The sequence below is a fragment of the Nomascus leucogenys genome, chromosome 2 (assembly GCF_006542625.1).
Source record: "Nomascus leucogenys isolate Asia chromosome 2, Asia_NLE_v1, whole genome shotgun sequence".
Lineage (NCBI taxonomy): Eukaryota > Metazoa > Chordata > Mammalia > Primates > Hylobatidae > Nomascus > Nomascus leucogenys.
In genome coordinates, this window is record NC_044382.1 from 51,860,951 (window position 1) to 51,873,674 (window position 12,724).

Sequence of the window (12,724 nt, forward strand, 5' to 3'; positions counted from 1 at the left end):
TGTAGAATATGGACAGACATCTTAAACGCTGCTGCTGAAGGCTACGGGGCCCGGAACAGAGATGAGCCCCAACGACACCCACGCGTTTGGAGAGAGACCAAACAAAGGGAGCTATTTTGAGTGAAAGGGAAGACCATGAGTGATATTTTTATTTTATATAATGAGGTTTATTTCTCTCATAATTGTTAAGCTTCTTTTTGAAGGAAGAACTGCCCTAAAAAGTAGATGCCAGCTGGACGCGGTGGCTCACACCTGTAATCCCAACAATTTGGGAGGCCGAGGCTGGCGAATTGCTTGAGGCCAGGTGTACGGGACCAGCCTGGGTAACACACCAGTGACCCCCATTTCTACAAAAAACACAAGATTAGCTAGGCATGGTGGCACGTGCCTATAGTCCCAGCTACTCAGGAGCCTGAGGTGGGAGGATCGCTCGTGCCCAGAGTTCACAGCAGCAGTGAGCTAAGAAGTGCCACCACAATCCAACCTGAGCAATAGAGCAAGACCCTGTCTCTAACAAACAAAAACAGGAGATGCCTGGCTCAACTCTGAAGAGACGATTGCCTGCTCATTCTGTCACCTTCAGGAACTAAGAAAAACTTGGCCCTGTGGGACTCCAAGAGCACAGGTAAGGAACGTGCCCACCCGCCTGGTCTTGAATTTAACAAAAAGGCAGGAGAATGACATCCCCACACACTTAAGACGCCTACTTGAACATAAAAACTAGAAAATGAAAATCTGACCAGATATGTTCTGGAAAAATAAATAGTAACAGGAATAACACAGGTTCTTTTAAACCTTTTATTTATTCCCACACTATGCAAATATATGAAGACAGGAGAACCCTTCCCCGACCCCTCCTAGGCTCCCATGGCACTGCCCTGTCATCATGTCCTTCCCATACTCCCACCACAGGGACCTCCTGGGTCCTAATGTTGAGGAGCTGGTGACAGAACCCACTGTGCCAAGGTGGAACAGACTAAATATACTTAGGATCAAAGCAGTTACATGAATTCACAAGGGAGATTCATTAGCAACTTTCAAATTTCCAATCCAAAAGTCAACGCTGGTAGAGAAACAACACAAGACCCACAGTCAAGAGACCAGGGGCAGGACCCACTCTACTGCTCCTGGACACAAGGCCCCGCTCCAACCCCTGGAGCCTACTGAGTCCGGGTTGGCTATGGTTGTGGTTACCTGGTTTGTCTACTAAGAGGATTCAAGGAGAAAAAATACATAGTAGTGCTCTGAAGATATGCAAATTAAAAGTACTAACTTTTTTTTTTTTTTTTTTTGAGACGGAGTTTCACTCTTGTTGCCCAGGCTGGAGTGCAATGGTGCAGTCTCGGCTTACTACAACCTCCACCTCCCAGGTTGAAGCGATTCTCCTGCCTCAGCCTCCCAAGTAGCTGGGATTACAGGCGCCTGCCACCATGCCCGGCTAATTTTCTTTGTATTTTTAGTAGAGACAGGGTTTCACCATGTTGGCCAGGCTGGTCTTGAACTCCTGACCTCAGGTGATCCACCTGCCTTGGCCTCCCAAAGTGCTGGGATTACAGGAGTGAGCCACCAGCCAAAAGTACTAACATTTTAATGCTATTCTTATGCTAATTCTGCAACACAGTCTTAGGAAGAATGTGGCGCAGTGCCAATCTCAACTCTGTGGGTGAATTCAGAGTGACATACACACAGGCTGCAGAGGGAAGCTGGCATGCCCTGGCTGGACACACATCCACCAGGGGCCAGGCAACTGGAAGGTGGAGGGGAGACTAGGAAGCTCACATACTTCTTAGTCTCACATGCTGCTGTTGGTATGGGTACGCTGATTGACAGCAATCCCCCAGCAGTCACAACCGTTCGGCCTAAACAGTAACTCTGGGAATGGGGTAGGTGAAGCTGCTAAGGCCTTCCACAATGTTGTGGACACCTAGAACCAGCAGGTGAGCATTCAAAACAAAGCCAGCGGTTAAGGCCAGGCAGGCTGGACCATGAACAAAGGATGGTGCCTGAGGGCTCCTGGGTAGAGACAGGTTCTATTCTTGGCCCTGAAACCAAAACTGCCTTTGCAAAAAACAGTGAGAGAATTATGACAGTGAAAGAGATCTCATCTAACTAACGCCCATTTTGCTTTAATGTCCAAACTGCCCTTAATCATTCCTGGGTCCGGGCCAAGCTAACTGTGGGAGACATTTGGTTAATAGTTTATTTTTTATTCTTATTATTTTTTGAGACAGTCTCGCTCTTCCACCCAGGTTTCAGTGCAGTGGCGTGACCTCAGCTCACTTCAACTTCCACCTCCTGGGTTCAAACAATTCTCCTGCCTCAGCCTCCCCAGTAGCTGGAATTACAGGCACACACCACCACATCTGGCTAATTTTTGTATTTTTAGTAGAAGTGGGGTTTCTCCATGTTGGCCAGGCTGGTCTCAAACTCCTGACCTCAAATGATCCACCCACCTGGGCCTCCCAAAGTGTTGGGATTATAGGCGTGAGCAACCACACCCAGCTGGTTAATACTTTAAATGATAACCGCCCTTCTCCCAAATTAAACTTAAACTGAATCAAAGATCATTAGGTTAGGAGGATGAGAGGAGGCTGAATTCTGCTAAGGTGAAGCCATTATTAGGTCACAAGATCTGCAACCTTCCCTGATTCCTCCTGCAGATAACACCACCGTTGTAGAAACTAAGACTGACCCTTTGAAATGTCTTTTCGGGTTTTTACGTTTCTGTCTGATGACTCCACCCAGAAGTGGACTCCCTCGCCTGCCAAACTATCCTTGAAAAACCCTAGCCTGGGCCGGGCGTAGTGGCTCACGCCTGTAATCCCAGCACTTTGGGAGGCCGGTGGGGCAGGTCGCCTGAGGCCAGCCTGGCCAACATGGAGAAACCCTGTCTCTACTAAAAATACAAAATTAGCCAGGCGTGGTGGCGCATGCCTGTAATCACAGCTACTCGGGGGGCTGAGGCAGGAGAATTGCTTGAACCCAGGAGGTGGAGGTGGCAGTGAGCTGAGATCGCGCCATTGCACTCCAGCCTGGGCAACAAGAACGAAACTCCACCTCAAAACAAACAAAAAACTGTAGCCTGTGAATTTTCAGGGAGACTGATTTGAGTAACAACTCTGTCTCCCACGTGGTGTGGCTGGCTTCGTGTCAATTAAACTCTTTATTGTAATGCCATAGTGTCAGCGAATTGGTTTTGTCTGAACAGTGGGTGGGAAGAACCCATCAGGCAATTCCAACACACCTTTCCCACTTTCTTTTCCTTTGAGTGTGAGAGTGAGGGAGGGTGGATGAGGGTGTAAATAACACAAGCACATGAGGAGAAAATTCAAAAGGTATACAAGGATGCGTAGTGAAAAATATGTTTCCTTTCCACCCCTAACCTCCAGCCCCCATTCCCAGATGCAGTCAGTTTTACGAATTTCTGGGAATTCTTCCAAAGACGTCCTTATAGGTACACCACACACAACTCATCCACTCACAAACACATATATTCCTATTTTTACTAACACCAGTGCTGCCACACAACACACCATTCTGCACCATTCTCCACCCTGAAGCTTGTCCCACATCAGTGCACAGAGAGCTACCTCACCCACTGAAAGGATAATGGACTTGATCCCTGCTAGTGGCCTTTAGGTTGGCCATTTTCTACTAAACCAGGGCTGCACACATCTATTCTGTACAGACGCAAATCCAGCCACAGCCCCACGTCTGGAAGCAGCATTGCTATCTACCTAAGACGTTCTGACGACTCGCTTTCCTGCTTTTTCCCTGAGCTTCACCAACAGTGTGCTTGCAAACTGTTTAAACTTTATTCACTAATAGGTGAAAATGATATCTCATTGCAGTTTAAAGTTGCATCTCTCTCTCTCTTTTTTTTTTGAGAGACAGGGTCTCATCTTATTGCCCAGGCTGAAGTGCAGTAATGCAATCACGACTCACTGCAGCCTCGACTTCCTGGGTTCAAGCAATCCTCCTGCCTCAGTCTCCTGAGAGGCTGGGAGCACAGGTGCTGTGAGCAGCTAATACTGCATTTCTCTTATTATGAGGGACAGTGGGCAACTATCCCCATCATTTGTATTTCCTTTTCTGTCTTTCATGTCCTCTGCCTACTTTCTATTGGGGTAGAGAAAGGAGATTTTGAGGCCACAGAAGGTGAGGCTGTAGTTCTCTATTCCAAGCTGATGGGAGCCCCCTGGGATTACTCAGGGGATGAGGGGTGGTATCTAAGGGTGGCTGCATCATGATGAGGTGGGACAGGAAAGCCAACTTCTCTGTTGCTCACTGTGTCCATGGGTGCTGACCATGAGCTCACCCTGGGAAGGCTACCTTACTACAGCTAGCCTTTGCTTGCTTTTTAAAAACTTTTATTTGTCTTTGATTCTGACACAGCCCTCCTGTCTCTAAATTCTCTAAATTCTCCTGGTTACTTTCCCATGAACAGCAGTGGACAAGTTTCCTGACAGGGCACATGCTCGGCTCCTGCCTCTTACCTGCATCTCCTCTGCGTCTGAGTGTGCCCAGAAGGGGGCCATGGTGCACTTGATCTTCCCCTCAGGGTCCATTTCAATGTCCCACCAAGAGAGAACCACCTGAGCTTGGCCAGATGTCAGAGGTTCAAACTGCCTGCTATGGCAGGCTGCTGAGCTACTGACTTGCTTGCTGAAGTCTATGCTGAGGAATAATATTCAAGAATGTAAGCAGAGTTTAACCTCACACACTCCATTTTTTAAGCTTTTACAGTGACCTCACTGGCAATGACATTTGGCTGCAAAGGACTCCTGCCTTCGAGGCAGGTGACAGCAGCTAGATTTCCTTCCCACTCAAAAAGAACCTCCTAATACCCCACTTCTATCAAATGTCTCAAAAGTGCCGTCACCTATGGTGGCTCCTTGGTACCTGAACATGGGCAGCACATCGCTGAGGACTGTAAAGTCGGCTGGTGACACCTGGTTCAGCTGAATGTCACAGACAGAGGGTGCGCCAGGGCAGCTCTCCAGGTCCACGGGAGGGACGATGACCTGCTCTCCGAGGCTGGTCTGCACGCGGATGGGAAACAGCTTGTTCCACGACCACATCCTCCTGGACTCCACTAGCTGTGCATAGACAGTGGCTCTGTGGGGCACAGCCTCACAATTTTCCTAAGTTTATGTTAAAAAACAAAACCAAACAAAAATCAGGTGCTTAGACCCACAGTAATTCCCATTGATCAAAAGAGGTTTATTCCTTAACATTAGGTTGGTTTAGTAATGCCCAACACCTTATACTATTAGAATAGTGAACTGTTTTCAGCCCTATGCCCTTGGAAAAGGGAAAAAAAAGGTACCACATTTCAAAAAGAATACACACGGTGCCTAAAATGACTTACGTCAGCTAAGTTCCTGGCTACCTGGCACTCTTAAATGCTTCAAGTCCTGCTGCTGGGTGGTGATCCTGGCTCTGGGCTCAATGTCCCTTCAGTGCTGCTCCTGCTCAGCACCAAAACAAGAGCCTCCTTGTGGCAAAGCCCTGTGGACCATGGTGCCCCCTCAGCTGCCCAGCCCTCTGGCGCCGCTGCATTGCTGCACACTCAGCCCCTAGGGCTGCGGTTCCAGCTCCTTGTCCAGCTTTCCTCCTACCTCATGCATCCAATCCACATCCTCCATGCACCAGGCAATAGGGATCCAGCAAGAGCGCACTCACAGCTGCTACCCACGTGGCTTTCACCACCAGGGCACCACTGGCCTCTTGGGCCAAATGATTCTCTGCTGTGGGGGTTGCTCCGGGCATGGTAAAAGGTTAGCAGCATAACTGGCCTCCCTGCGAGGCATCTCCCAACCTTGCTCTGGTAGAGAAATGCCGCTCTAACTGGACTCGCTCCCGCTGCCTTCCCCAGGCTGTGCTTCCTCTGCCCCGCCTCACAAGGGGACTCCCTGGTCCGGACTGTCTCCCTCCACACTCTCCAGACTGACCTCAACCACGCCCTCTTCACTGACTAAATCCATACATCTCTGGGCCTCTTGGGCCTCTCTACTTGGCTGACCTTTAGAGAGCTCAAACTGTCTAAACCAGAAGAATCGCCCTCACCACTTCCCAACCTTCCCAAGGCTACCCCTCCTCCTGCACTCCCAGTCAACAGGAAGCACCACCATCCAATCCAGGTACCCAAACCCTGGCATCAATACCTCTACACCTAAGGGACCACCAACTCCTAGGACCACCTATCAGGCCCCTGGTCTACAGCCTTGGCTGAGGCCCACTGCACCATAGCGTCTGGACGACTCCACAGCCTTTTAACCCACCCGCAACCTCCAGCCCTATACCCCAACTGCCCTCCACACGTCTGCCTGCATAAATCTGCTGTCAATCCTCTGCTTCAAACCCTCCTGTGATGCCACCCCACCTTCCAGATGACAGCTACCCTCTGGGCATAGCCCCCAAGCCCTGCTCCATCTAGCTCCTGCCCAGCTCTCTAGCCTCAGTTGCTAAGCCCATCTCTCCATCTCTCCTGCCGCCCACACAGCACAAAATCCAAAGCAGGCTCCCGAGCCACCACGCCGATTCAGTCTCACATCTAGCACATGCTGCTCTCCTCTACCAGAAATATTCCATCTGCCAGGCCAACACCTGGTCACTTCTCAAGACTGACAGCTCAAGCATCGCCTTCCTGAGAATATTAACTGAACTGAATTTGAATATAGTTTCTTGCTTTTCAACTCTAACCTATTAAGATTTGGCATTCAAGGGACATGAAAGTCATAAGTGAAGAGAACCAGAGCCCCCCAGGAATGGAGGGGTGTCCCAGGTGCATCAGAGGTGCTGAGGGCTTGGGCTGTGTGGGACACGGTGCGTGAGTGAGTGCTATGTGAGCTGGCTGAGACCACAGACACGTCTGAGGGAGCCCTCCATCCACTACCTCCACGAGATGCCTGTGTGCGTGCTCATAGGAGGGCAGTGCCCCCTCCCCGATCAGCTCTGTGTCAAACAACTCTGTGACCAGGATGTTGGCACGGCACGGCATGTCACCCTCTGAAAAACACAAGAAAACAGAGTTGGACATAAGCAACAGGCTAGGAAAAATATTTACAGCAAATATGGGAAAGATAAGTGGTTAAGGGGCCATCACGCTAAAAGCACATATACATGCTGAGGTATTCAGAAGTGTCAGGATATCTGTGACTGACTTGCCAATGGTTCAGCGAAAGAAAAAAAAAAAATCCATATGTATGACAAATGCTAACTGAGAAATCTAGGGTAAGGGATCGTAAGTGTTTACTGTACTGCTCTTACAGCTATTCCATATGCTTAACATTGGTAGAGAGACCTGGAAAAAAATGATAAGAAAACTATAAATACCCAATGGATTGCTTGAGTTCAGGAGTTTGACATCAGCCTGGAAAACACGACAAATCCCCATTTCCACAAAAAATACAAAAATTAGCCAGGCGCGGTGGCTCACGCCTGTAATCCTAGCACTTTGGGAGGCCAAGGCAGGAGGATCACTTGAGGCCAGGAGTTCAAGAACAGCCTAGCCATCATGGCGAAACCCCATCTCTACTAAAAATACAAAAATTAGCCAGGTGTGATGGCGCACACCTGTAACCCCAGCTACCCAGGAGGCTGAGGCATGAGAATCACTTGAACCTGGGAGGCAGAGGTTGCAGTGAGCCGAGATTGTGCCACTGTACTCCAGCCTGGGCGACAGAGTGAGACTCTGTCTCAAACAAACAAAAAAAATACATGCCCAAAAGGAAACCAGGTAAAAATATAAACAGAAAATTCAAAACAGAAATCAAACATATGGAAACTTTTTCATCCCTATTAGCAATTAGACAGATATAAATTAACAATTAAACTATTAACCACTAAATTAGAAAAATTATTTGAAAAGCAAAAACTGAATGCTGGTACATCAAATACTTCTAGGTTGCAGGCAGAGGGAGGGAAAGCCAAAGCAAGACAACAAGGTTCTCTGATGATCTTCCAGCTACTGTGAGTTCAGCTCTGGCAGCCAAAATTGAGATCCATGACTTAGAATCCCCAGATCACTATGGTAAATCCCCTTAATGAAAGTGCCTTGTCACCAATCTCTTAAATAACAGTTGTTTTAGGACAGTAGGATTTTAGAGGACAGTAGGATTTGGGAGGGTTCTTCCGTTAACTGTTTTCTAAACCTCACTAATGTACTGCTACTTCTACAATTATAATTTTTAATGAGCCAAGAGCCAAGATAGACTTTGGAAGGGGCTATTCATCAGGGAGAATTAACTGTAAACATTTTAATGCCTCATGAATTATTATCTGACAAAGCCCACTCATCTCCCCTGCACAGAGCACAAGTCTCACAGATGACACAAGGAAGAGAAGCATGAAAGCAGCTGACAGGGGCCGGGCGCAGTGGCTCCCATGTGTAATCCCAGCATTTTGGGAGGCCAAGATGGGCAGATCACCTGAGGTCAGAAGTTTGAAACCAACCTGGCCAACATGGTGAAACCCTCTCTCTACTAAAAATACAAAAATTAGCCAGGCATGGTGATGGGTGCCCGTAATCCCAGCTACTTGAGAGACTGAGGCAGGAGAATCACTTGAACCCGCAAGGCAGAGGTTGCAGTGGGCCGAGATCGCGCCACTGCACTCTAATCTGGGCCAGAGTGAGACTCCATTTCAAAGAAAGAAAGAAAGCAGCTGATAGAAGAGCACAACAGAGACAGCGTGAACCTCGAGCTCGAGGCTGGAGCCTGGCCTGGATCTCGCTTCCTATCCCTAAGCCCTCGGTTCTTGACCATCAGTTGCCTCATCAGTAAAACAGGTGAATGGGCTCTGTCTCATGTGGTGGTGGTTGGGATGAAGAAGATAAAAAAAGCACACTTCCTAAGAAGCTCACCTGTGCTCCATGACAGTCTCACGTGGAGGAGCTTAAGAAGAAACTTCTGTCTTCTGCCACAGAGACCACCCTCCCGAGCAGCCCTGCCCATCCTCTCTGATGTCATGTCAAACTCCAACCGGAATACACTGTCCAAAACTCAACCTACCCACCCCACCTAACATGCCTGCTCCTCCCTCCGGGGTTTCTGCCTCAATCAATGAGTCACACAGTCCAGGAATCTGGGCATCATTTACTAGCTCCAGAACAGCAGGACCGCTGACTGCCTGTCCACTACTGTACCCCAGCGCCCACAACAAGGTCTAGTGCCCTGTAACAGTCAACACACACTAGATAAATTATTGATTTCTGTCACCCTACAACCCACTGATCACCTACTCTGCCAATTCTATCTCCTGAATGTTTAAAACAATTATATAACTTAAAATGCTTTATAGTCCAAATTGCTTCATTAAAATAAAAATCAAGAGCCAGGCACAGTGACTCACACCTGTAATTCCAGCACTTTGAGAGGCCAAGGTGGGTGGATCACTTGAGGCCAGGAGTTCGATACCAGCCTGGCCAATGTGGCGAAACCTTGTCTCTACTAAAAATACAAAAATTAGCCGGGTGTGGTAGCACGCGCCTATAGTCCCAGCTACTCAGGAGGCTGAGGCATGAGAATTGCCTGAACCCAGGAGGCAGATGTTGTAGTGAGCCAAGATTGCCCCACCATACTCTATCTTGGGCGATACAGTGAGACTGTCTCAAAAAATAATAAAGATTAAAAAAAATAAAAATCAAGCTTTATGGTCCAGTGCATTTTAACAAGTACTTCTTGAGGGCCTGGTATTTTGAGTGTGACTGCTAATGCATAAGGGCACGGGGTGGGGGAGTCTGAAGCGGGTAGCCACCCCAGGAGCTTCTTAAGCCCTTTCCAAATGAACGACATGGACGGATGAACACACACTGCTCCCTGGGTTGGCTCTCCACAAGCCTCAGCATGTAATCCAGCTCTGGGGAACAGGCAACTTCAGATGCCACTTTTAAAAAGGGCTGAGAGGCCAGGCGCGGTGGCTCACACCTGTAATCCCAGCACTTTGGGAGGCCAAGGCAGGCGGATCACAAGGTCAGGAGATCAAGACCATCCTGGCTAACATGGTGAAACCCCGTCTCTACTAAAAATACAAAAAAAAATTAGCCGGGCGTGGTTGCGGGCGCCTGCACTCCCAGCTACTCGGGAGGCTGAGGCAGGAGAATGGTGTGAACCCGGGAGGCGGAGCTTGCAGTGAGCCGAGATCGCCCCACTGCACTCCAGCCTGGGCGACAGAGCAAGACTCCGTCTCAAAAAAAAAAAAAAAAAGGACTGAGAGCAGAACCTTGGAAAGCATACATTTGGAGTAGAAAGAAAGCAACACAGGAGAACCAAGATGAAGAGATATCACTAAGGTCCAGGGAGAGAGTTTCAAGAAGAAAGGAATGGCAGAAGCACCAAAGCCGCAGTGGTTAGAGAGGAAAAGCAGAGGAAAGACCACCCAACTTGGCAATGAGGAAGCCACTTGTCAGTCTGCAGGATCGGAAACAAAGTCACATTTACAAGGGATTAGCACGACTGACAATCTACTCACTTAACAAAAATTACTGAACTCCTTTATATGACAGTCCCTGAACAAATAACAGAATGGAATAGTTAATACAACCCACGCAGTGCATGACCTCAGGATGCCTCAGCTGGGTGGGGATACAGACATTAAATACATAACTACATAATGATTTAATGATTGCAGTGGTAAGTGCTATGAAGAAAAAGTATTAAGAAATTGGCCAGGCGTGGTGGTTCGTGCCTATAATCCCAGCATTTTGGGAGGCCGAGGCAGGCAGATCGCTTGAGGTCAGGAGTTCAAGACCAGCCTGGCCAACATAGTGAAACCCCATCTCTACTAAAAATACAAAAATTAGTTGGGTGGTGGTGCATGCCTGTAATATCAGCTACTTAGGAGGCTGATGTGGAAGGATCACTTGAATCCGGGAGGTGGAAGTTGCAATGAGCCGAGGTCATGCCACTGCACTCCAGCCTGGGCGACAGAGCTACTCCGTCTAAAAAAAAAAAAAAAAAAAATTTTTTAAATAAGAAATCATATGAGGGGCCTGGCTTAAGCTGAGGTGCATGTGAACAATGCTGCCTGGAGGCAGAGTCAGCATACTGCACGGCCAAGGCTGCCCCGCAGGTCAGTCTCCCTGCCGTCAAAATGGATGGATTTTCAAGAATAAATGATCTTGCCAGGTGCAGTGGCTCCCATCTGTGATCCCAGCACTTTGGGAGGCTGAGGCAGGAGGACTGCTTGAGGCCTGGCGTTCAAGACCAGCCTGCGAAACAAAGTGAGACCTAGTTTCTTTTCTTTTTTTTTTTTTTTTTTTTTTTTGAGACAGAGTTTTGCTCTTGTTGCCCAGGCTGGAGTGCAATAGTGCAATCTCGGCTCACTGCAACCTTTGTCTCCCGGGTTCAAGCAATTCTCCTGCCTCAGCCTCCCAAATAGCTGGGATTACAGGCATGCACCACCACGCCTGACTAATTTTGTATTTTTAGTAGAAACGGGGTTTCTCCATGTTGGTCAGACTGGTTGCGAACTCCCGACCTCAGGTGATCCGCCCGCCTCGGCCTCCCAAAGTGCTAGGATTACAGACGTGAGCCACTGCACCCAGCCGCAAGACTTAGTTTCTAATAAAAATTTTAAAAAACAAAAAAATTAGTTGGGTATGGTGGCACCTGCCTGTGGTCCCAGCTACTCAGGAGGCTGAGGCAGGAGGATCACTTGAGCCCAGGAAGTCGAGGCTGCAGTGAGCTGTGTTCGCAGCACTGTACTCCAGCCTAGGCAACAGAGTGAGACGGTTTCAAAAATATATAAAAGAATCAATCTCCACTTTGACCATAGTGGAATAAGTGGGATCAGGCTTACCCTCCTGCTGTTATCAACTAGAAAACTGGGCAAAATGTATGAAACAAGTGTTTTCAGATGTTGAGCAAGAGGCAACACAGTTTGCTCCCTAAGAAGGGAAACAAACCAAGTAACCCTTACCCTGCCCTGGCTATCAGCCAGGAGACCCTCTCCAGACCACAGTACGGGGTAAGAGGTCACGCAGAGCACGGCAGTCTTGCTGAGCTAAACAGACAGGAAACGAGTTCAGGGAAGTGGAAGCAGCTGGAACTTGCCAGGCGGAGAATCAGAGAGGAAGTTAACACAGAAAAAAGCCTTCAGAATGCTGCACAGGGTTCCTCTAGGGTCTGTGTTAATACACTCACATACACAGAGGGTAATACTCTGTGAAGCCGAGCAAAGGGTGCATGAGCGATAACAATCTCCGGAGCTCTCAGAGGCCTGGGAAACATTCAAGTTCTGATCAGCCAGACAAGGGAATCCCTGCTGAGCACCTAGAGCTCTCAGCAGACACTCCAGAAAGGTCGCAGTAACAGTCTGGCTAAATAGCCTTAGAGCAGTGGTTCTCAACAGGTGGCAATTTTACACACTCGAGACCAAGGAAGACATGTGGCAGTCTGGAGACATTTTTAGTTGGCAAGAATGGTGGGAGGAGGGGAGTGCTACTGACATCCACTGGGAAGAGGCCAGGGACGCTGCTAAACATCCTACAATGCAAAAGACAGGGTCCACACAAAGAATTATCAAAATGTCACATAGTTGGGGAATGCCAAAATGTCATAGCACTACTGTTGAGAAGGCCTGACTTAAATCTACTCTAACCCTGCTCCAAAGAAAGCTTAAACAAGCCCCGAAAGGATCAATCTGAACTGCAAGTAACCCAACTGCATGCCAAAGTTTAAAAAGCAAAAACAACAAAGTCTAGCACTCAACAATGGGGAAT

The 12,724-nt window shown here is 48.4% G+C and overlaps 1 protein-coding gene across 3 annotated transcripts in view; it reads right to left on the reverse strand.

Annotated features, from left to right (window-relative positions):
* The window catches only part of PRMT7 (protein arginine methyltransferase 7), a 55,791-nt gene that overhangs the window by 21,618 nt on the left and 21,449 nt on the right, over positions 1-12,724 (reverse strand). For all 3 annotated transcript variants that reach the window (XM_030794935.1, XM_030794927.1, XM_030794923.1), the window contains 3 exons: positions 6,899-7,011; positions 4,903-5,144; positions 4,497-4,677 (listed from right to left, as the gene is read on the reverse strand). In XM_030794935.1, the coding sequence (XP_030650795.1) occupies positions 4,497-4,677; positions 4,903-5,144; positions 6,899-7,011 (536 nt within the window). The remainder of the gene's footprint in view (positions 1-4,496; positions 4,678-4,902; positions 5,145-6,898; positions 7,012-12,724) is intronic.